The 25,533-nt window shown below is 48.1% G+C and overlaps 1 protein-coding gene across 1 annotated transcript in view; it reads left to right on the top strand.

Moving 5' to 3' along the window:
- The first annotated feature begins 3,369 nt into the window (after positions 1-3,369).
- Positions 3,370-25,533, top strand: part of DAPK3 (death associated protein kinase 3) — a 41,472-nt gene continuing 19,308 nt past the window's right edge. Inside the window, exons 1-4 of the mRNA XM_083179365.1 lie at positions 3,370-3,589; positions 9,410-9,770; positions 11,849-11,978; positions 20,688-20,736. Of these exons, the coding sequence (XP_083035491.1) occupies positions 3,528-3,589; positions 9,410-9,770; positions 11,849-11,978; positions 20,688-20,736 (602 nt within the window). The 5' untranslated portion in view covers positions 3,370-3,527. The remainder of the gene's footprint in view (positions 3,590-9,409; positions 9,771-11,848; positions 11,979-20,687; positions 20,737-25,533) is intronic.

Here is a 25,533-nt window from a genome sequence, read left to right as displayed (position 1 = left end):
TCCCCCAGCAAGGAACTGGTGAGCGATAAATGACAGGGGTGCTATGTGTCTCTGTACATATCGGCGCTGCTATCTAAATCAGGGCTGGGGAACCTTTTTTGTGCCAAGGGCCGTTTGTATGGGGAAAAAATCCTTTAGGGGCCATATGTAAAGATTTCTCTTACAAATTGTGCTGCTGCAGCCATCTCACGCTCCAGCGGCTGCCGCTGAATAGGACTGGCAGTCTCCGGCTGCTGTTGATTAAGAGGAATCTCGCGAGAACTACTGACCTCTCGCAAGAGTTCCCCTGTACTTGACTCCCGTCAAAGCCGCCAGGTGGGTGATCGGGCCACTCATACGGCCCCCAGGCCTGAGGTTCCCCACCCTTGACCTAAATGATAGCAGGCCGATATGCAGGGTGAATGTATAAACGGTCAGCACTGACCCAGTGGTGTAACAATGGAGGGTGTAAGAGATGTGGTTGCTATGGGGCCTGGCGGGTGTTGGGGCACGAGGCCAAGCTAGCAATCCTTTGCACCCTTTTAATTTTTTTTTAAATAGCTCTGCTCCAGTGTTCTGTGCCCCCAGTAAAGTCTTCTGTAGTAGAGTGGAATGAAGGGGCTTGCAGGAGAATTGAAACTCTGCGCTGGAGGAGGCGGTTCACTTTCTAGTGACCAGCCAGCATCGGCGTGAAATAGAAGAGTGACTGACCTGTCTGTGCAGCTGCCAGCACCGATGACATTACAACCAGCGTGGTGGTGTGTAAGAGGAGACCCGGCGCAGAATTGCAGAGAGCCGGCGGTGTGCAGCAGAGACAGGCGCAGCAGTGCGGAGACCTGCTGATGTGCCGTATGACATATGCAGCAGTGCTGTGTCTCAGCGGTGCGGGGGACCCGGTGCTGTGAAGTGGAGACTCAGCAGTTTGGGGAGGTACACAGCAGCACTTTTATTAGGAGGGGGTGGAGGTTGAGGAGGTACGCAGCAGCACCTTTACTAGGAGGGGGGGTTCAGGAGGTATGCAGCAGCACCTTTACAGGGAGAGTGGGGTGAAGTGGGAGGTACATATCGCCATCTACACCGGGGGGGGGGGGGGGGGGATTGTCTATCCTGCTCTCTCTCTTTTCTCCCATGCCACCACTCTTTTTTTCTCAACCCAAGCTCTCAATCCAACTCTCAGTGGCGGAACTTGTGGGTTATGGGCCCAGGTGCAAAAATATAATTTGGGCCCCCCTCCTCCACCCCATCCCATGTTCACAATATGCTGAGGGTGACAGGGAGAGGCAAGGTTAGGCAGATTGTGACAGGAAGAAGTTGATAGGGACAGCAGTGGGCCCCTTAGTCCTCAGGGGCCCCGATGCACTGCACCTGCTATACCAATGGTAGTTCCACTTCTGCCAACTCTTTCTATCCTCTATCTTTCCTCCATACTTCTTTCCCCACACCCCCCCCCCTCTTTGCTCCCTTTGACAGTTTCCCATCCCTCTCTCTACCTGAGCTGTCTCTCCCTCTTGATACCCTCTCTTGCTAGCCCTGTCTTTCCACAACACTACCTCTCTGAAAATCTTCTCCCCCTCTCTACCTGGCACAAACTCTCTCTCTCTCCCTGATTTTTAGCCCTGTCTCAAAACCACAACCTATCTCTCCCTGTCTCTCGCTGACACTCTCCTTCTCTCCCCTCTCTTGCTGACACTCTCTCCTCCCGTCTCTTGCTGCCACTCTCTCCCCCTGGCTCTTGCTGACACTCTCTCCCCCTGTCTCTTGCTGACACTCTCAATCTGTCTCTTGCTGACACTCTCTCCCCCTGTCTCTTGCTGACACTCTCCCCATCTCTTGTTGACACTTTCCCCCTGTCTCTCACTGACACTCTCTCCCCTGTCTCTTGCTGACTCTCTCCCCCTATCTCTTGCTCACTCTCTCTTCCCCTGTCTCTCGCTGACTCTCTCTCTCCCTGTCTCTCGCTGACTATGTCCCCCTGTCTCTCGCTGACACTCTCTCCCCCGTCTCTCGCTGACTCTCCTCCCGTCTCTCGCTGACTCTCCTCCCGTCTCTCGCTGACTCTCCCTCTGTCTCTCGCTGACTCTCTCTCTCCCCCTGTCTCTTGCAGACTCTCTCCCCCTATCTCTTGCTGACTCTCTCTTCCCCTGTCTCTCGCTGACTCTCTCCCCGTCTCTCGCTGACTATGTCCCCCTGTCTCTCGCTGACACTCTCTCCCCCGTCTCTCGCTGACTCTCCCTCTGTCTCTCGCTGACTCTCTCTCTCCCCCTGTCTCTTGCAGACTCTCTCTCCCCATCTCTTGCTCACACACTCTCCCCCTGTCTCTCGCGGACATCGCCGGATGGTGGAGTTTGCGCTTCTCCGCTTTGGCAGACAAGATGTTGTTACTACATCTTGTTGATGTTCCTTCCAGCTTTGCCTCGTTAATGAGGCGAAGCAGGAAGTATTATGGCGGCACACACTATGCGCCGCTATAATACATCTGCCGCAGTGTGAGAGGCGCCCACTGTGGATTCCTTTAAAAATAAACTCAAGGCTTCCGTGTTCTTTTCACTAATATCTACTGTTAAGCTTGTTGCAATTTTTTTTTGTGATGTAAAGGCAAATGTAAACTACTTTAGTCCTATTGGGGAAAAAGGGGTATGGGTAAAAACCGGACGAGGACATCAAAATCTGCAGTCCGGAGTTTGTAGGGTCTGGTCCAAGGGGGGCCTGTCTGGGGGCCTGCTTGCGACACCTGTCCCCAGGGAGAGGAGGGGGAGAATAAAGCCTCCCAGTATGGTCCGGGCATGTAGCAAAAACCGGACGGGAAGGCTGTAATCGCCCCTTCCCCATGTCCCTGGTGAAAGCTATCACAGGGACCCCCCCAGACAAGACACCCCCCGGACTGGACCCTAAAAGCTCCGGACTGCAGATTTAGATGCCCTGTCCGGTGGTCCGGGTCCGGTTTTTACATAGTCCCGGGGAAAAGTGCTATATAAATAACATTTTTATTATTAACTTTATCTTAGTTAAGCATCATTCAGAGTACAGCGATAGCGCCACGCCACCACTAGTACTGCTTATGGTCTGGGGCCTGGGCTGAGTACAGCGACTCGCTGCTACAGTGTGTCACTTTAAAAAAATGTAATGACCTTGTATAGACTGATTTGTGCTGCAGCAGACCACAACTCATAACGTCACCGGCCGGCGGCCGCAGTGAATAGAGTCAGCACTGCAGCAGAGCGCAGGAGCCGGGCCTTTTCCTCCTCCCAAAACGGCGGCTAGAGGCGCCGGCGGCAGCAGCAGCAACATTACTACTGTAAAAAACATTACAAATCATTACTGGGACGAGCTTCAAGTTCCGAGTAACCAATCGCAGGAGATTGGACGGGGTGGGGCGTAGTAGCAGTCAGTGGGCGGGCACAGGGAACAGAGGGTGGGATGACGTAGAGGTGCAGGCATCCCGAGTATTAGGAAGTCCGGAAAAATCTCACAGGGCGGGTGCAGCAGGCGAGAGAGACCACCGATCACCGGCGTCTCAGCTGCTCATCACCGACTAAACCTGGGGCAACATGAGCGCGTTCCGGCAGCAGAATGTGGAGGAGGTATATGAGATGGGTGAGGAGCTCGGGAGGTGAGATAATGATGGCTGTCTTTTGTACTTTATTCACCCCCTGTGCATGACACTCCGCCCACATTCTCAACATAATTTTAATGCATACTTGCCTACATGACCCTCTCCATGAGGAGAAAATGCATGCCATCACCTGTGGAGAGCTAGGTAATTGATAATAAAGGTGTTTCGCCACAGGTGATGGCAATCATACATTACCAGGGAAGTCATGTTCAAGTATTCTCTGTAAAGCACTGTGGAATATGTGTGTGCTATATAAGAAACTGATAATAAATAAGTCCAGAAACAGTATTTTCTCCCTCATGGAGAGGGGCAGGTACTCAAGTATGTAATGCTACAGTATTTAATCATGTTTCTCATCATGGGACCTTTGGCTGGCAATAGGATCATGCATTGATGTGTCAGATAGCGCCTATGAGGAATGCTGCGTGCTGTCTCATTATTTGCTTCACTAGCGAGTTCTTTCGGGACTATGTAAAAACCGGACCGGACTGCACTCCGGACCGCCGGACAGGACATCAAAATCTGCAGTCCGGGGGGTGTCCTGTCCGGGGGTGTCTTGTCCGGGGGGATACCTTTGATAGCTATCACCAGGGATATGGGGAAGGGGAGATTACAGCCTCCCTGTGTGGTCTGGACCGTCCGGTTTTTGCTACATGCCCGGACCAAACAGGGAGGCTTTATTCTACCCCTCCTCCTCTACCTGGTGACAGGTGTGACAGGCAGCCCCCCGTACAGGACACCCCCGGACAGGACACTCCCGGACCGGAGGCTACAAGCTACAAAATGCAGAGTTTGATGTCCGGTCCGGCAGTCCGGGGGTTTTGTCTTGGTCCGGTTTTTGTCCATTACCGCCATCACTGCCAAACACCTGTGAGCTCTGGTCGAATTGACAGCAGGCAGACATTTTGGGGGCATGCCATTGCCATTTCCGAATTCACTTTCCCCAAGGCCATCCCAGTGCTGAGTAGTCCTGGCTTACTTGGTGCTGCGCACAGGGGTAAACTCGTTTGATGGTGAATGGTTTCTACCTACGTGCATGGCTACAAATGAAATTGCAGCCATGCACATCAGCAGGATTTCGCCCTAGGTGAGGTGGCATTTACCTGATTGCTAGGCTCCGAATATACGCAGCCCAGCGATTAGCAGAAATGCACAGAATAAAATGGGCACTGCTCCCACCCTTGGAAATCAAATCAAGTACATTATGTAAATAGCCTTTTATATGAAAGATTTTGGTACTTGTGGAGTATCACGGCTCCCACGACCTTGATCATATGCTAAAAAATTGCAGCGCATCGCATACGATCAAATCGCATGCGATGCGATCGCAGCCGATTTTGCACTGAAATGCATGAAAATGCATTGAAATGTGTAGTAAACTTGTGAAATGCCCCCAAATGCCATTTTTCATAGTGTACCACCCCCACTATCAACGTCAACCCGTGGCGAGCGCAGCGGTACGCGTCCTACGACCTTTTCATACCCCCACTATCCACGTCGGCGTGGAGTTGAGAATAGAAAGTGTGGCGAGCCCGAAGCGTGGCGAGCGGACGCGGATACCTTCATAGCTATACGTGTCCCCTCGCGGGCTTCACAGGTATCCGCGGGGCTCGCTGCGCTCGCCACGCATCGGGCTCGCTGCGCTCGCCACACTTTCTATTCTCAACTCCACGCCGACGTGGATAGTGGGGGTATGAAAAGGTCGTAGGACGCGTACCGCGGGCTCGCTGCGCTCGCCACGCTTCAGGTTTGCGTTGATATTGGGGGTGGTACACAGTGAAAAATGACATTTGGGGGCCAATTAACATGTTTCATACTAATTTTAATGCATTTGGATACATTTAAGATTAAAAACGTATCGCATCGCATCGTATGCCATCGCATACGATTTTTGACCAAAAATGCTCAAAAATCTGTAAAAATCGCATCGTATGTCACTACATATGGCATACAATGCCATACAATGGGAGCCGTGATACTCCACAAGTACCAAGATTTTTTCAGCAAAGTCTTTCGCTTCCTGAAAGACTCTCGCTCTTTTGAGTGGCTTTCAGCTCAAAGCTGCCCAGTGTGTATGCCGCAGCGATGAGCGCTGCTGCACGCTCCAGCGTCATCGCCGGGAAAGCCGCTCATCTGCTGGTTATACCAGCAGAAGAGTGGTGTTGAGGACGGCTTTGCATAGCTCTGTGCTATGCAATGCCGTCCTCCCCCCTGAGTCGGCGCCGGGCAAGGGGGAAAGCCACTCAGTTTGTATGCACTGAGCGGTTTTCCCCACAGCGGTGATTGACATCATTGCTGTCCATACATGCTGGGCATAGTCGCCCAGTGTGTATGGACCTTTAGGGAAAAAAAGCTCAGTGTGTACGCACTACATTGGTGGCAGCCTGTTTGAGCGGCTTTCAGCTCAAAGCCGCCCAGTGCGTATGCCCCATTGATGAGCGCTGCTGCGCGCTCCCGCATCATCACCGGGAAAGCCACTTATCTGCTGGTGTCAATCACCGCTGCGGGGAAAGCCGCTCAGTGCATACACACTGAGTGGCTTTCCCCCTGCCCGGCACCGACGGAGGGGGGAGGACGGCGTTGCATTGCGCAGAGCTATGCAAAGCCATCCTCAACGCCGCTCATCTGCTGTTTATAACCAGCAGATGAGCTGCTTTCCCGGTGTTGATGCGGGAGCGCGCAGCAGCACTCACTGCTCATCGCTGGGGCATACACACTGGGCAGCTTTCAGCTCAAAGCTTATGAGAGATTTTGGCAAAGTCTTTTGAAATTAAAATCTTCTAGTGTGTATGGGCCTTAAATCAAATCACTGTTTGGTGAGACAACCCTTTGCCTTGAAAATAGTACAGACTCTATACATACAGCTTTTTAAGGAACTCGGCAGGGAGATTTTTCAAACCTATTGGAGAACCAACTACAAATCTTCTGTGACTATAAAGCTGTGTACACAGTCTAATATCGCTGGCAATATGGTCGCTGAGCGACCAATATTACCAGCAATTTGTTTGTTGGCACGCTCCCGTGTTCAGCCTCCTAATGGTTGCAGGAGCTTGCTCCTGCAATCAGCTGTTTCCCTCTGCAGCTCCCCCAGCAGAGTCTTCTGTTCATCAGCGAACATCTCTGATCGCTGATGAAAAGGAAACACTGAGAAATATATTGCACCGTGTGTGCACAGCTATATCTTGCTTTATATCCTTCTCCCTCTTCATGTAGTCCCAGACAGACTCAATGGGGGGTATTCAATGCCACAGCGAGGGGGTTAAACAGCGAGGATTGCTGAAAACCAGCGATCCTCGCTGTTTAACCCCCGCGCCGGCCGCTCGCTCTATTCAACCTTCTGGGGAAATCCTCGCTGTCACAGGACGGCGAGAATTCCCCAAAACAGCGAGACCCGCGGCTGCTGCAGAAACCTCGCAGTTTTCAGCCGCGGGTCTCGCTGCTTCTGGAGCCGCATCCGCCAATTCCCCCTCGCTTAAAAAACGGAGCGAGGGGGAATTGGCGGATGCGGAGGCTGTGTTGAATGCTGTCAGGGTGAGTGGTGACAGCGAGCAGGAAGCCCTGCTCACTGTCACCACTCGCAAACAGCATTGAATACCTGCCAAAATGATGTTGAGAGTAGTGATCTGTGGGTGCCATATCCCGCCTTTTTCTGGCTGTAGGGGTGGGGTCTTTGTTCGGCTGCATACGTTTGGAGTCTATCAGACTCCCTGATGGTATTGCGTGATGGCTGAGTACCTGTCTGTATTTGTAAGAATTGAGGACCCCACTAATCCTCACCAAATCCGCAACTCAGTTTGCTGAAATGCAGTCCCAACCTTGCTAGAAACCTTCACCATTACACGAAAAGCTTCACTGTTACATGCAGACACTCATTTTTGTACCACTCCCCAGTCCAGAGCACCTGCTGTCATTTTCTGCACCCTAATTCCTAAGTTTTCATGCGGATGAGCCGTATTCCCATGTTGACGGTGTGGCTTTTTGGCACATTTCTTCCATGAAGACCACTTCTGGACAGGCTTCTCCAACCAGTAGATGGGTATACAGCCCAATAGTGGCATTCAATAATACATAAACCACAAATCAATAAATAATTTCAGAGACCACCTTTTACTTCAAAGTGAGATCTATATTGCAGTGTAAAAATAAAGCAGTCAGTATTTTCCCTGCACAGAAACAAAAGGTACTTGTTTCCTAGCACGGCCACATATCTTATGGATCGTGTACCTTTAGTTAAGGTACACGATCCATAAGATGGACCCGATTTCCTTTGAAATCAGGTCCATTTGGCCGGCTAGGACAAAATATCGGGGGCATCGCGTCGGTCGGGACCGTTAACAATGGTCCCGACGCGATGCCCGCGATTTCCCCATAGGCTTCAATGTTAAAAAATATTTTAACATTGAAATCGTGTCGGGAAAGGTAAAAAATCGGGGGCATCGCGTCGATCGGGACCATTAACATAGGTCCCGACGCGATGCCCCCGATTTTTACATAGGCTTCAATGTTAAAAGATTTTTTAACATTGAAATCCTGAAAAAATGTGAAATGGGCCAATATGACCCATTTCACATTTTAGATGTCCCCGTCGTCACCCCACGATAGACGCCAACCCGAAGCGTGGCGAGCGCAGCGAGCCCGCGAGGGGCGGCGGTGCGCGTCCTCCGACCTTTTCATTCCCCTACTATCCACGTCGGCGTGGAGTTGAGAATAGAATAGTGTGGCGAGCGCAGCGAGCCACCGAGCCCGAAGCGTGGCGAGCGGACTCGGATACCTTCACAGTTATACGCGTCCCCTCGCGGGCTTCACAGGTGTCCGTGGCGACGCGGACACCTGTGAAGTCCGCGAAGGGACGCGTTTACCTGTGAAGGTATCCGCGTCCCCTCGCGGGGCTCGCTGCGCTCGCCACACTATTCTATTCTCAACTCCACGCCGACGTGGATAGTAGGGGAATGAAAAGGTCGGAGGACGCGCACCGCCGCCCCTCGCGGGCTCGCTGCGCTCGCCACGCTTCGGGTTGGCGTCTATCGTGGGGTGTACGCCGTGACATTTGGGGGGGTTGGGAATATTTTACATTGAATCCAATGTAAAATCGGGTCCCAGGGACCCGATTTACATTTAATTCAAAAAAAAAAATCGGGTCCAAAATCGGTCGGTCGCGACGATCGCATCGCATGCGACCAAATCGCATGCGATGCGATCGACCCGATTTTTCCGACACGACCACCCCGATGTAAATCGGTGTGGCCGTGCTAGGAAACAAGTCCCAAACAAAATAACTCGCCCAAATCTAATTCTTTCTGCACATTTTACATCTGCCACACCTGCAGTGCACATGGTTTTGTCCATCTAAAAAGGAAATTGCCAGAAGGAGTGAACTCCCTGTCCCTAGGGAGCAGATCTTCCGTGTTCATTCCCATGTGAAGGACCAGGGAAAATGTCTGGCCGCAATAGGGCATTCACTGCCCAATGCTGCCAACTTTCCACATTCAAAATAATGAAGGGGATAGACATAATGAATGTTCCACCCAATGTTATCAGATTGTACATGCTGGATCAGCCAGCATTAGTCAGTCTTTACTGACTATGTTTTTCCTTGCCTTGCCTTTCAAATATTGCCTTACACCCAAGAAAGTTTAATCTGTATAAATCTGTCGAAATGAGACCCAGAGGAAGTTGCATTTTCCATTTTTTAAAAGTCTCCTCTGTCAATTATGTATTGGGAACCCTCTCCATTATTGTGCTTGACATAATATATACTGACAATACATTATTGTTCATTTGCATGTGTTTTTGAACAAACTCCTTATTTCCGTTTAGTGGTCAATTTGCGATTGTGCGGAAGTGCAGAGAGCGACGGACTGGACTAGAATATGCAGCCAAGTTCATTAAGAAGCGCCGTTTGTCATCCAGTCGCCGAGGCGTCAGCAGAGAGGAAATTGAAAGGGAAGTAGATATCTTAAGAGAGATTCAACACCCAAACATCATCACTCTGCATGATGTATTTGAGAATCGCACAGATGTTGTTCTTATTCTAGAATTAGTATCTGGAGGAGAGCTGTTTGATTTCCTGGCGCAAAAGGAGAGCCTGAGCGAGGAAGAGGCCACAATGTTCTTAAAGCAGATTCTTGATGGTGTCCACTATTTGCACCACAAAAGCATTGCACACTTTGATCTGAAGGTACTATTTCTGAAGCTAATTGATATGTATGTTGGCATCCACTGTGAGTATAATAAACTGTCCCATGAAGAACCTTTATCAATTCACACAAATAAAGCTTAACTATTGAAAACAAATGTACTCATTAATAGGCCACTATTATTGAATAATAATCCAGTTGTTATCCAATAACAATAGATAATCAAAATATGATCCTGTTAATTTAAAGGTGCCCATACACAGGTCTGATATGGGCTGATTTCACCCAATTCTGATGGATCATGCAGAGGGAGAAATCATTCAATGGTCGGCGACAATCGAATGATTAGCAGTCGCTGCTCTGAGGCACCTCTGTGATGTCTCAGATCTCCGAGCGCCCTGTGCAGGAAGCGGGTGGACAGCTGACATCCACTGACGTCAGCTGCCTGCTTACCCCATGTCAACGGGGAATTTCCATGGAACACCCAGCATTAGCATGGGAACGGCCATGATATGCTGGGCGTTCCCATGGGCGAATCTCCCGGCCTGCCGCCCCACGCCTCCCACCCGGACTTCTGTGTGCGAACGCTGTGACTGCACATGCGCATAAATAACTATGCGCATGCGGAGTAACCAAAAATCATTCACCCGTGCGAACGTGGGGGGCTCCTTTTTAATTTATAATTAAAAAATTTTAATTTATTTTTAAGTGAACATAGAGCTGATGCGACTTTACAACATGCTCCAGTTTTGGCTCCCAGAAGCATTATCTGGCATTTTTATGGGTTCTTTTTTTTTTAAATGGAGTCTTAGGGGGGTATTCAATCCTGGCCATTATTTACAATGAGGGAAATAGCGATGAATGCCTATTCAATGCTGTCTTTCCAGGCAGCATTGAAGAGGCAGATCGACAGAATGGGCCTGACTTTAAAAGCAGTCGGGCCCGTTTTGTCGATTTGCGGCCGAATATTGTGACCCGGGATTGAATACCCCCCTTAGATGGGTATTACTCTACCGTCACTCAAAAAGTAATCAGACACTGACAATACAGTACCTTTATCTTGGAGATTAGCTTGCATCTCTGCCATGGCTCTTTTTCTGCCATTTTCACTATCCTTCTTTTTAATTTGAGGTCTGTAGTCCTATTGCGGCAGGTACTGTGAGGTTGGTTACAATTCCATAGACTTTAAATCAGGGGTGCCCAAACCTGTCCTCAAGATCTACCAACGGTGCATGTTTCCCAGGCAACCTGTGGATCTATAGTAGGAATGAATGCAGTTGGTTTGAAAATGTGACAGTAATGAATGCAGCTGTGAACCAGCTAGGTGATCTAGAAAACATGGACCGTTGGTAGATCTCGAGGACCGGTTTGGCCACCCCTGCTTTTAATGTAATAATATTTGTTTGTGTAGTCACAAGAACATCATGATGATTGGATGGTCTTCTAACCTTTACCTTTTTTAACATGCTTGTTTTAATTTTCTTGTATAATTTTCTCTTTGATCTCATCAGGCAACTCTCTCCTTTGTTTTCTCCAGTCTATATGCCATGTGGTGCACACTACTTTTTCTACATTTTAAGTAAGCTGAATGACTGCAATACACAATACTAATTCAAGAAAGCAATTAGTTTTGAAATATCATTTTAAATCAGTTATTTTTCTTTTCTATAGGGTACCAACAAGAATGTCCAGTACATATTACAATTTCTTTGCCTTTTAATAAGCGGTTTCAGCTCCAGAGGAGGGGTTCAAAATTCAAATAGGGGAGTCATTTCAAACCTGGCCATTTATCGCCATTAATGCTCACTGGCAGTTGGTGTGGCTCACCTATTTGAATTTTGAACTGTGCTGCAGCTCCACCTCTTGAGCCACCACTGGTCTGAATATCATAATGTTGGTATTTTGTCACTAGCTGTCTTCTATTCCTCTACATTTTTTAAGCAGTTACCTGCTTTTTTTCATATAAACATCTCTGAGAACTTATTCCAAGCTTTTCTATGTCCCAATAGGTCTTATTAAAAGGTAATTTGATGCTTTAGGAAATGAAGGACTTAACTTTTTAGAATATTCTTATTGGTTGAGTAGTATTGAAATATTTCCATTGTTGCTTTCTTCTCAGCCAGAAAATATCATGTTGTTGGATCAAAGCAGCCCAAATCCTCGGATCAAACTCATTGATTTTGGAATTGCTCACAAAATACAAGCTGGCAACGAGTTTAAAAATATCTTTGGAACACCAGAATTTGTTGGTAAGTCACCAAAGCCAAGCAGGGCTGCCATCAGAAATTGTGGGCCGGAATGTATATATTTTTTTTTTATGCCCACTGCCCAGCAATGTATGTATATATATATATATATATATATATATATATATATATATATATATATATATATATATATATATATATATATATATATATATATATATATATATATATATATATATATATATATATTTACATACATACGCACGCACGCAGTGGATGTATAAAAATATACACATCAGTGGACAGTGGATGTATAAAAATATACACATCAGTGGACAGTGGATGTATAAAAATATACACATCAGTGGACAGTGGATGTATAAAAATATACACATCAGTGGACAGTGGATGTATAAATAATATGAACACATTGGTGAGCAGTGGGCACGCATTCCCGTTCCACCCTCCCCCCCCCCTCTCCTGGGCACTTTTATGCATTTTTACCTTGGGGCCGGGGTCATACAGGGACTCAGGGTGGCAGGCAGCGCTGCAGCTCCTCTCTCCATATGCAGCAGCAAGTCTCCTGACTGTGCTGCCGCTGCGCTGCTATTCGGGTGTCACATGCGGCCGGCTTCTGCTTTCCCGAGTTCCGGCGGCCGGCTTCTCAGGATCAGATGATGTGAGTGCGTCTCAATGTGCTGCCGTGGCCGCCGGGAACTTGGAGCCGGGTGGCGGGCGGCCAGATGCTGGGGAGAGGGGGTGAATGACTTCTGTGCTGCTGGGGAGAGTTGCCCGGGCCCCTCCCCTCTCCTCTGTCAGAGTGGCGGGGCCTGGGACTCAACTACCCCCAGACACCCCCCCCCCCCCTTGTCGGCGGCCCTGAAGCCAAGCTACAGTAGTGTTAGTTGTCATTTGCAATGGGAGAATCTCATGCTTCTCTTTTATGAACATTAAATGCTTAACTCCTTTGTGTGTCAATTTTATCTAAATAATGTAGAATAGGAATAAGCAGTAAAAATTTGTTTTATTGAAAGACGTAAAACAAATTATATCAAAGCCTAATAACTTTGGATTGTTACCATTAAAACATGGTTGATCAAGGATTCTTATACATAGTAATGTCTCACAGTATTAATATATTAAACCGGATTCATTTTTTTTCTTCTTTTATGCCAATGGTGGACGGTGGGGTGTGGGTGGAGCTTCAGCTACAGGCACCAATGAGATTAGATTTCTTTCAGTGTGGCCCAGGCTCCTTCTCCTCCTTCAGTTTTATTTTCTTGGTTCTTCAAGGCACAGGTTACCAAGGCAGGGCTCTGTGCCCTGCACTTATTTTTATTTTATTTTGATTAACTTAGGACAGGGCTCGACAAACCCCGGGGGCCAGGTCGCCACGGCGACCAGATCCTGCTTCCTGGCGACCAGATTTTGTTGGGGAGGAAGCAGAATCTGGTCATCGCCGGGTGCACTTGCGGTAACAGGACAATTAGTCATTCATCTACCTGGCGGTATGAGACAGAGGCACAGAGTCCATCCCTAAGGAGCAGGTCCGCCGCGGCATCGGGGGCCAATCACAGTTTGCGGTTCAGCAGCCAATCAGACCGCCGTGAGCTCTGGTCTGGCGCAAGATAAAAATAGCCATGGCGGAATGTGGGGTAGCCCTGCGTCGAACCGAGCCTCCCCACTGCCGCGGCGCAGCGATCAGCACCCCCCTCCTGTCTGGTCCCCCGGCTCTCGCTCAGCGTGAGCCAGGATTCAACTCCTAGACAAGCGGCGCCCCGACACCTGCTCCCCCCCCCTCTTCGGCTTCCTACTGTCTGTCCGGTCCCTGCACTGGGGCAGCCACTTGGATCGCGTCCCTCAGGCTCCGGCTGGATGTAGCCGACAGCCCCCCCCTGTGCTCCGTGCAGACCTCAGTATTCCTTAACACACTGAGAGGAGGCTGCTCAGAGTGATAGCTCCGGCGGGGCAGGCACCTCCCACGGCGCAGCGGTTAGCACCAACACACCAGCACCCCCCTCCTGTCCGCTCCCCCGGTACTCACACTCGGTGTCCCCGCTTGGATGTAGCCGACAGTAGCCTCTGTGCACACAGGAGACGCGTCCACAGGGTGGGGGGGCTGCCGCGTACCGTGGATTCCCCACTGCCGCGGACAGAGGTTTCCCCACTGCTGAGTGGGCGCAGCAGTGGGAGAGCTGTGCTAGTATGGCATCATAGGGAGAGCTGTGCTAGTAAGGCATCATAGGGAGAGCTGCATTGGGTATGGCCTCAGTGAGAGAGCTGGGACATGGATATGGCTTCAGGGGCAGAGCTGTGCTAGTATGGCATCCTAGAGAGAACTGCAACAGGCGTATTTTGCCAGGGGGATAGCTGCGTTAGGGGTATGGTGCCAGCGGGATAGCTGCGTCAGGGGTATGGTGCCAGCGGGATAGCTGCGTCAGGGGTATGGTGCCAGGGGGATAGCTGCGTCAGGGGTATGGTGCCAGGGGGATAGCTGCGTCAGGGGTATGGTGCCAGGGGGATAGCTGCGTCAGGGGTATGGTGCCAGGGGGATAGCTGCGTCAGGGGTATGGTGCCAGGGGGATAGCTGCGTCAGGGGTATGGTGCCAGGGGGATAGCTGCGTCAGGGGTATGGTGCCAGGGGGATAGCTGCGTCAGGGGTATGGAGTCAGCGGAAGAGATGGGTCAGGGGTAGGGGATATATATATAATTAATTACATTTCACTGTTGCCAAGCTTTTTGGCAGGGGGAGCAAAATTTATAGTTACGCCACTGCGCAGTGTATCTGCTCTTATACAGCTGGGTGGATTGAGGACTTCTCTGCCTGGCTGTTACCGTTACCACAGATGGTAACGGCAGGGAGGAGGAGGGATAATTCCCCATAGCAACGAGCATGTTAACCCCATGGCACCACATGTAACTCCTGGCAACGAGCATGTAAGTAGTAAGTTGAACATATGTGGCATAATATGTAATAGGCATTACGCCGTTTGGTATTATATGTGATGGGCATATTACAGCATGTGGTGCATTACAGTGTTTGGGGTACTCTTTACTTAGAAGGGCGCCCACGATTTTGATCGTGGGCATCGTTAGTAAAAAATCTCGGGCATCTCGGGGATTGAATGCACTAAAAAATCGGGTGCGATCAACCGACGAGATGCCCGAGATTTCCCATAGGGAACAATGTTAAATGTCTCAATTGACCCAATTTTCCTGTTCAATGCCTCAATTGACCCGATTTTTCCATAGGAAACAATGTTAAATGGGCCACAGAGGCCAAATAGGCACCCTGAAGTGTATAATGGCCACCCGAATTCTTAACGCCACCCCACGATCAACGTCAACCCGATGCGTGGCGAGCGCAGCGAGCCCGCGAGGGGCGGCGGTACGCGTCCTACGACCTTTTCATACCCCCACTATCCACGTCGGCGTGGAGTTGAGAATAGAAAGTGTGGCGAGCGCAGCGAGCCACCGAGCCCGAAGCGTGGCGAGCGCAGCGAGCCCCGCGAGGGTACGCGGACAGCTGTGAAGCCCGCGAGGGGACGCGGATACCTGTGAAGGTATCCGCGTCCCCTCGCGGGGCTCGCTGCGCTCGCCACGCTTCGGGCTCGGTGGCTCGCTGCGCTCGCCACACTTTCTATTCTCAACTCCACGCTGACGTGGATAGTGGGGGTATGAAAAGGTCGTAGGACGCGTACCGCCGCCCCTCGCGGGCTCGCTGCGCTCGCCACGCTTCGGGTTGACGTTGATTGTGGGGTGGCGTTAACAATTCGGGTGGCCATTATTCACTTCAGGGTGCCTATTTGGCCTCTGTGGCCCATTTAACATTGTTTCCTATGGAAAAATTGGGTCAATTGAGGCATTGAACAGGAAAATCAGGTCAATTGAGACATTTAACATTGTTCCCTATGGGAAATCTCGGGCATCTCGTCGGTTGATCGCACCCGATTTTTTAGTGCATTCAATCCCCGAGATGCCCGAGATGGGCGCCCTTCTAAGTAAAGAGTACCGTGTTTGGTATATGTAATGGGCATTATGGCGTGTGTTATATTTAATGGGCAGTATGGAGTGTGGTGTAATATGTCATAGGTATTACGGTGTGTGGCGTAATATGTCATAGGTATTATGGCATGTGGTATAAGACGTAATGGGTGTGTGTGTGTGTAATGGGAATTACAGTGTAAATTTTGGGTGTGCGGCTTTGGCACGCACTGTTCTTATTTTTAGTTTGTCTGGCTCCTACTTTTTCATCCTGGCTCCTAGATTTTAAAGAAATTTGTCAAGCCCTGACTTAGGAGACAGTCTGCTGTCTGCAGAAGCTGCTCCTGTGTGGTCTGAACCCGGCACCCTGACTTTTACAGCCAGACCTGCCGGCTGCTTCCCTGCACACAGAGGATGCTGCTTCCAGCCACAGGTAAGCGGGGCTTTCTCTGGCTATATGTAGCGCCAGGTGTTCACACTCTGCTGGAGCCAGGGCTGGGAACGTTGTTTGTGGCGCTGGACTTCACCACTAGCAGAAAAGTCGCCAGAGGTGGGCTGCGGCAACCGGTCTTTTCTGCACGGCCGCTAGACCACCGGGGAAGCCGTACTGTGGAGCATCATTTGGGGCACAGTGCACTGGTGGTTTCCAGGAGGAGTCAGGTCTTCTGTGCTGGGCTCAGCTTCTGCCCTCCCCCGCACCATTCAGGCATCATTGCTAACAAGCACAGTGCTGCAGGGGAGAAGTGAACCCGTATTTCTGCTGCAGGTTCAATCTGTCGGATCGGACCCATCAGCTGCACATCACGGGGGCTTTTTAGCACCCACGATGTGTTGGCAGGGCGGCAGTCCGCATGTAAAAATAAAAGGAATTGGGAAGTTTTGGTTGACCCTGATGATGGCTCCAATTCATCTATTGAGGTTTGGATGATGCAATCTAGAGTTGAAGCATTGGTCAGGTGTTTTGGTCATCTCTTAAAATTAAGCATGATCACCCTGTAGTGTTGGATGCCCATTTCTTCAAAAAGAAGAAAAGGAGCAGACAATATTTCCTTCCCATACACAGTTGGAGAAAATATTGTATTTCGTGGATTTTATAAGAGAAGCATCCGTATATTTGGGGGAGGCGGCTTTAGATGCTGCTGCACTTTCATCTAATATTTCTGCCCAGAGCCCTTTGTTTGCGCATGTGGAAAGCAGACTTCAACTCCAAAAAGGCTCTAGAAGCCTTGCCCTTTTCTGGTGATGTGCTCTTCAGCTCGGATCTGGACAAAATAGTGGCTACAGTTGCCATGTGTAAAATTGCTTTTTTGCCGCCCGCTCCTTCGAGTTCACTTTGTGTCCTTTTTGGCCCCATGGAGAAGGTCGAGAGGTCAGACCTCTGCCAGCATCCAAGGTCCAACCCCCTGTTAAAGAGGCCCCAGATCCCATAGTAGGCAGTTCTGGTTGGTTCGTCGTCCGGCTCCCAAACAGCCTGAGAAGCCCGCAGCATGAGGAATTGGCGGCCCCCAAGTAGCTCGGCTGGAGCGGACACCTGCGGTAAGCCACGACCTCGGACAGGTAGGTGATGGCCATAATATCTCATGGTCACTCGCTTTTCTTTTCAGGTTAGTCTCCGGACGGCTCTTGCAGACCCATCCAACCTGAAGCAGCTGAACCTTTTCCTCAAGGTCCCCATGTTCAGGATGGAGTTGTTGCGATCTATTCTGCAGTTGCTGGAACCGGGAGACTTCATGAAGTCCCTTGACATCCAGGACGCGTATCTACACATTCCAATCCACAGGACTGCCAGCGTTTCCTTAACTTTGCAGTCCGGGATCACCATTACCAATTCACGGCCTTGCCTTTTGGACTGTATTCGGCCCCGAGAGTGTTTACTAAGGTCATGGCCATCATGGCAGCGACCTTGCAAGCTCAGGGAGTCGAATATTACCATATCTGGATGACCTGCTAATCTTAGTGTAGTCTCCAGAGACTCTTCAGTCGTCTTCAGTTGATCCTAGTTCTGCTTCAATCGCGTGGCTGACTAATAAACTGGAGAAAGTCCAGCATAGTCACATCGCATTCATATTCATCATTATGACTCCTAGTTCTGCTTCAATCGCGTGGCTGACTAATAAACTGGAGAAAGTCCAGCATAGTCACATCGCATTCATATTCATCATTATGACTGCAAGTAACAATCGCATATTCTCCTGCTCTCCTCTGTACGCCCTTTCTGTAAATATGCAAAGGCAAATGGCTGCCATAATTTGCTAACGTTGTGAAGATGCGATCTGACTTCGACACATCTCATTTTATTAAACGTTGCACAGGCAGTGTTAAATAAAAGGAGATGTGTCGAAGTCACAGACTTGTCAGTGACTGCTGTTCCGATGATTTCCTAGTCAGCTTCCTAGCACCATTGTTCGTTACAAAGAGACATAACTGCAAAATTGATGCTATCCCCTTAGAGAATGTCTCAATCCAAGCATGGACAGCACTGTGTGTGTGTAATGTTAGCATTACTGCCTCACATCACTGAGGCCATGGGTTTGCTACCCACCATGGCCCTAACTGTGCAGAGTTTGTATATTCTCCCAGTGTTTATCTGGGTTTCCTCCCACAATCTAAAAATATACTGGTAGGTCAATTAGCTCAAAGCAAATTATCCCGTGAGTGTGTGTATATGTGATAGGGAATATAGATTGTAAGCTCCACTGGAGCAGGGACTGATGTGACTGTTCAAAAATGTATTCTTTGTAAAGTGTTGCAGAATGTGTTCACTACAGTAGGAGCAAGTTTCATCTTTGCTCCTTTGGGTGTGGCTAGCCATGGCTAGCTATGGCTATTCTATTGTTCTCAGCTGCAATACAATACGTATTGCAGCTGAGAACAATAGAATAGCCATGGCTGGCCATGGCTAGCCATGGCCAAAGGAGCAAAGATGAAACTTGCTCCTACTGTATATAAGAAACTTAATAAATATACAGAGAAAAAGTGTCTTGATTTTCACTTGCAGGTATAAAAAAATCTATTCAGAATAATAGAATATTAAATACAGGTATAAATCATTTTTCAGTACTGTAAACCTATGTCCTTTAAAGAAAATCAAACCCCAGTTGAAGGCTAGTTTGCTCCAAAAGTTGCACAAAAGTTGTTCCAAGTGTTTAATCTAAACGGACCTTCTTCTATGCTGAGACTTCTAGTTGCATAGTGATATCAGCGCACCCCTCAACCAAACTGTTAATTTGTAAGGCGTGCCTCACATCATTACTGCTATCTACTTACAGAACAATGTATACATCACAAGGCGTTATAAAGTCGCATGTGCAGTGTTTAATACAATGAGTTCTATCCTGCTGTGCAGTTTTATTTAAAAAAGGTTTACACTGTACATGATTGGCCCACCTGTCAGGGCTTGCCATTGTATTCTGTAATGTTCTGTCTATCCACTGCTATGGTATTCAGCACTGTCATTTTCATTAGGGGATCAATCACCACCCAATGGTGAAGCTGTGTATTGCATGCTCTGGATCCTGTAGCGTCTTACCAACCCTTGTTATTTTTCTGCTGCTAAAACAACTTTATTCCATGACTACATTAACGATGAGGGTAAACATCACTATATACCCACTTTACAGAAGTATCACTTGATCTAGTCTCTTGTGGCCATCTGCACAATAAGAGAACCTGTCAAGGGTGGCAATAGTCAGTGACAATGTGTGCAGTAAATAGCCCGCCTCCCGCCCCAAAAGGGGAAAGACCTCCAGGGAAGGGGTAGTGGCATTGCATGAAGTTCCATATATATCACTCAGGGGACATGCCCTGCTTTTTCGGAAATGCTGGTCTGCCTCCAGAGGTTTTGCTGGCTCCTCAGACAGGCGGGTGCTGCATCAAAATGTCACACTGCAGCACCCACCTTTTTAAAGGGATTTTATTCATTGGTTTCATGATCCTTAATGTGTATTATATTTGGGATTACTCGTGTAATTATTTATTTCACAGGGGAATTTTTAACCCTTTGAGGGCCAAGTGAATTTGCCAAAAGAGGTGTGAAAATTTGGAAGCAAACATTTTTATTCATCAAAATGAACAGTAATGTTTACCTTTTTTTTATATAGGAAATATAATCATTTTTTTTAAAACGCAACATTTTTTAAGTTTGAATTTATATATTTGAATTTATATAACAAATGTGAGCACCGCTGGCATTTTTAGTGGATATTTTGCGCATTTCTCACAAAGATGTTGGCACTCAAAGGGTTAGATGTAGAAATGTTTTATGCCGTGACAACAGAAAATTAGGGTTGAGGTAAATTAGGCTTGCACATAATCTAAATCAGGTATGGCCAAACTGTTGCCCTCCAGCTGTTTTTAAAATTACGCATCCCAGCATGCCTTGTCATAGTTTTAGCATTCCCTAACAGCAAAATTGTGGCAGGGCATGATGGGACTTGTAGTTTCGCAACAGCTGGAGGGCCATAGTTTGGACATGCCTGATCTAAATAGTTCTATTTACTGGTATTGGAGATACCTATAATCACAGTTGACTTTACTTGATATTTGTGTATTTTGGAACTATATAGTCTGTCATAACTAATGTCATATTTTATAGCAAGATTCTATGCTGCAAAACGTTGAACTATTTTCTGAGTATGTTGGTTAATCCTCACTCTATAATCTCATGAATATAAATTGTTTTTGAAAGAGAAAATGTAGTGTACTAATGCCAAAGTGGTAGCCGAAAATTAGTGAATCTAAGCCAACTTCCATCTTCTCATTTTACAGCTCCTGAGATTGTAAACTATGAACCTCTTGGATTGGAGGCTGATATGTGGTAAGACATGTTTGTGAAGTAAATGTCATGTTTCAGGATTTATTCTACTTTTTTCCATGAAGATAATGTGATGAGAAATGCAGTCCCAAAACTGCACATATATTTTTCGGGATGCAGTTAAAATCCCGGCGGTCGGGATCCCGGCGTTCAGAATCCCGACTGCCGAAATGCCGACGCATTCTCCCTCCTGGGGTGTCCACGACACCCCTGGAGGGAGAATAAATTTGCGTGCCGAGCGTAGCGAGGCACCGGGCCCGCTGCGTGGCGAGCGCAGCGAGCCCGCAAGGGGGGGCGATCCACGTCCCCCCCTTGTCGGCATTTCGGCTGTCGGGATTCCGGCGTCGGGATTCTGAACGCCAGGATCCCGACCGCCGGGATTCAATACTGAATCCTATTTTTCAATCTTATCTGATATTTGATCACAGTAACAAAAAATAGTTTCCTCTTTTCTGTGAATTTATTGTTATTTAGCTCAGTGATTTAATTAACACATCTGTGCAAACTGGCCAAATTGACAACCGATCTTGAATGAGCTAACCAAATATGCTATTACCCTATCAATCTATCTTGCAGCAGTTACAGTAGGAATACAGTATATACGTTCATATTTGCTCACTCCTTCATGAGCCACCAACAGAAGTGTGTGAGCGATTCTTATAGTAAAGCCTATATCAGTGGTTCCCAACTCTGGTCCTCAAGTACTCCCCAACAGTGCACGTTTTCCAGGTCACCCACAGGTTGCACTCAAGACACATTTTAAAAGATCCACCGGTGGAGCTAATTATGTCACGTGTGGAGACCTGGAAAACATGCATTCTTGAGGGTACTTGAGAACCACAGGCTTATATGGTGGCAACCACAGGAGATCAAATATATGTTGAATTTTCAAACTCGTGTGTGTGTGTTCACGCTAGGCTGTTTTAGCAGGCTGCCGCACCCTGTCTGATTTGTAAAGGGCAAAATGCACTCCGCCCCTCTAATAGCACCCTGCTAGAATAGCCTGCTGTCTTCCCCACCTTTGCACAGGGAAGCCCAGCGTCGCCGTAGATGCCTGTATCTTCCCCCGCAGTGACCTTGGTGGCCGGGGCCTGCCTCCAATGGATGAATCGCCTAGGGAAAAAAAAAATCACACATCCCAGAAGGCCCCATCCTTTTGGTCCTTATTTCTGAGCCTTAATTTTAGCTCAGTAGCCAATATTGGCAACAGCAGGGGGATGAGCCATGGGCAACGTGCCACCCTCCTTTGCTAACATATTTTTTAATTTTATTTAATACTTTTCTATTAAAATAATTGACAAAGGTTATCAGTTGTTGTTACATATTTAGACATATCCTCAGCGTACATCTTTGAGCAATTACAGAGAGTAACTTTATTTTGTCCATAGTGTTGTCCAGTGGTCTCTGAGAACCTAAACCTCCCATATAAATAAAGGTGTTTTTTTTTTTTTTACCAAAGTTTAATTCTTATGCCTCCTTACACTTTGTATACAATGTTTTAACTAAATACAAATCTACCTTAATTATGTAATTTCAACCTTCCCTTCCCCCTTTTCCATAAGGAATGTGGGCATCACTGCATGACATCCACTCCTCTTGCCCAAGAATTGTACCTCTGTGCACATTAACAATTTTCACTACTTATACAATTATGCACCCCTCACCTGTTAGGTTAAAATCATTCCCCTTTCTCAATCTATTATCCATAATACTCCCCTCTTAGTGTCCCAAAAGTTACACCTACCCCCTGCTCTTCAGTCGGGTCGCAGCCTGTCACATTGCCACTTGATTCCCGGACAAGTTCACCCATCTACCCGATATTTTATAAAACTTCCATTCTGCCCCTCTAGCAAAGAATACTTTTTTTTTTCATGCTCATTAGTCATGTTGACTAGGTCTTTCCACGTGGCCATAGTGCATATACTGGTAGATCAATTGGCTCCCAACAAATTTAACCCTAGAATGAATGTGTGTGCCTGTACATGTGTTACGGAATAAAGTTGTAAGCTCCACTGGGGCAGGGACTGCTGGGAGTGTTAAAAAATAATCTGTAAAGCAGGGCTCGACAATTAAAAAAAAAAAAGCAAGGATGAAAGTGTAGGAGCCAGAAAAACTAAAAATAAAAAGAGTGCGCGCCAAAAAGTTACACCATACTGCCTATTACACATGTCGCACACCCATTACATATTATACCACAATGCCCAATACACATTATGCCACACGCCATAATACCTATTGCATATTATACCACACGCCATAATGCCCATTACATATTGTGCCACATAAGTGCTGCTTACCTACATGCTTATTGCTATATGTTTCTTGCTTGATACCAGGCAGGGGCAGATCTAGAAAATAATTACAGGGGGTGGGGGGTATTGGCACCATTACAGGATAGTGAATGAGGGAGGTGGAGATGCAGGGGGAGTTGCAGAGAAAAAGGATGACAAACAGGGTGACACTCACTGACAAGAATAAGCAGAGGGTGACAGAGAGGATTATAAGCCGTGAGTGATGGGGAGACTGATGTAAAATGGGTGAAAGGCAGTGAGTGGCAGTTTAAGATAGGCAGAGGGTGAGACAGGCATCTCTGTTTATACCCCCCAGTACACCTATGTACTCAGTACCCCCCTCATTCCCAATATAAGCAGTGATGTGTACTGTGCCTAGAGCAGCAAGTCCTGCGAGCGTTTATACTGTTAGGAGCACTGGCAGCAGCCTCTGGTATCCCTGCCATCAGACACATAAGCAGCGGGTCTCCGTGCCGGGTTATTGTATCGAGAGCACTTGCAGCAGCCTCTGTAGCCCTTGTCATCAGACACGTGAGCAGCGGGCCCCGTGGTGGGTTATACTGTTCGATAAAATAGGCAGCAGCCGGCAGAGTGGTGCACAGCTCACTCTGTTGCCGCTGAATCAGCAGGTCCACGGTTGCGACTATTTCAAAAGTGAAGGCAGTTCATTAGCCAATCAGCAGCTACCACTGCAGCACCATGGACCTGCCCTGATAGTGTCAGCTGAGTGAGTTGTGCACCGCTCTGCCGGCTGCTGCCGCGCTGGATGTTATATCTAACAGTATAACTCACCGCAGGGCCCACTGCTGTCGTTAATTCAAGCCACCACTATGCCCGGGGAGTTCTGCTTCCTGGCATATATGCAGGGCTATTCTTCAGCTGGAACGCACCGGAACGCCGTTCCTGAAGCTCTTCTGCAAAATGACGTCAGCAGGAACGACTTTCCGGGACGTCTGCAGCCTGCCCCGCTCTGATGCGCCGCTCTTTCCTTTGTTCTGAGAGGAGAGAGAGAGTACTGCGCATCTCTCCCTACCTTCTCTGTGTCCCTGCTGTCATCAGCGTCTCTCCTTCCTTCCTTACTGTGTGTCCCTGTGACATTAGCCAATCAGGAGCCGGCCCGCAAGCTTTGATTGGCTGTCACAGGGGTACACAGTGAAGGAAGGAGAGACGCTGATGGGGTATCTGTGTAACCCGGCATCAGGCGAGTGGCATCACTGCACGCAATATGCAGTCTGCCTCCCTGACCGCTCAGTAGGAGCACCTGCACCAGGAACATCCTCCTACACACATCCGACAGCAGGCTCCCACACACTGAGGTGTGCGGGGATGGGGGCAGTTGTGTGTTCTGGCACTGTGGGGAAATATCTGGCCCTGTGGGGACATATGTGTATCTGGCATTATTGGGGCATATGTGTATCTGGCATTATTGGGGCATATGTGTATCGGCATTATTGGGGCATATGTGTATCTGGCACTATTGGGGCATATGTGTATCTGGCACTATTGGGGCATATGTGTATCTGGCATTATTGGGGCATATGTGTATCTGGCACTATGGGGGACATATGTGTATCTAGCACTGCACTGTTAGGTGGAATATGTGTATCAATCCCCCATTTTCATTGGCCACACCCCATGTGGCATGTGGCCACAATCTTTTTTGCATTGTGCCACTAAGTATTTTTTTAGACTTGCACCAGTGGCTTGGGGGCAACGTTTATCTGGCACTGCTGGGGGTCATTTTGTATCGGAAATTACTGTGGGTATTGGGGGCATTGTGTAACTGGCACTGCTGATGGCATGTGTATATATGGCATTACCGTGGCATTATGTCTATATATGGCAATGCTGAGGGCATTATGTATTAAAAAAAAGTTTATGCAACAATTGATGCCCCGCCCCTTTAGTAGCTCCACCCACATCTGCCCCGCCCACAGTTCCTGAACCTATTTTCCTACAAAAATAGCAGTGTGTGTGTGTGTGTGTGTGTGTGTGTGTGTGTGTGTTTCAATACTTATGTGAATTTTCATCAGAAGCATTCACATAAGAATTGAAATGTTAAGCTACAATCTAGCCTCTGTCCATTTTTTATCCGTGAGTGCCGCCGCCTACGATCTATACATTTCTGAACACTGGGAGGGCAGCCAAAGCTTTCTCTGCACTCATTCTTCAAGAATAACAGCAGCCCTAGGTGCCCTCCAATAAACAGGATTAGTCACAGGTAGCATTGGTGACGATTAACTTATTTAATTCATTTCAGAAAAATTTCAAAATGAATTGAAACGTTAAGCATCCTCTTTGATGGAAAGGAAATTTACAAGGCTGCAATGCCATACTCAGCCTTGCACATGGGTGGGTTTTTACTTTGGCGTGGCAGCGGCTAAGTGATCCTAAGCGCCGAAGATTAGCAGCCAAGTAGACGTGTCTGTATAGGGCACATCATCCAAATGAGTCATGCTGTGTATAAGACTTTTCGGTACATGTGAATTATCCGGGCTGCCGATTTTCT

Source organism: Crinia signifera, chromosome 1, assembly GCF_055691185.1.
Source record: "Crinia signifera chromosome 1, ASM5569118v1, whole genome shotgun sequence".
In the NCBI taxonomy this organism is placed as follows: domain Eukaryota; kingdom Metazoa; phylum Chordata; class Amphibia; order Anura; family Myobatrachidae; genus Crinia; species Crinia signifera.
This window is presented reverse-complemented; position numbering and strand designations above follow the sequence as displayed.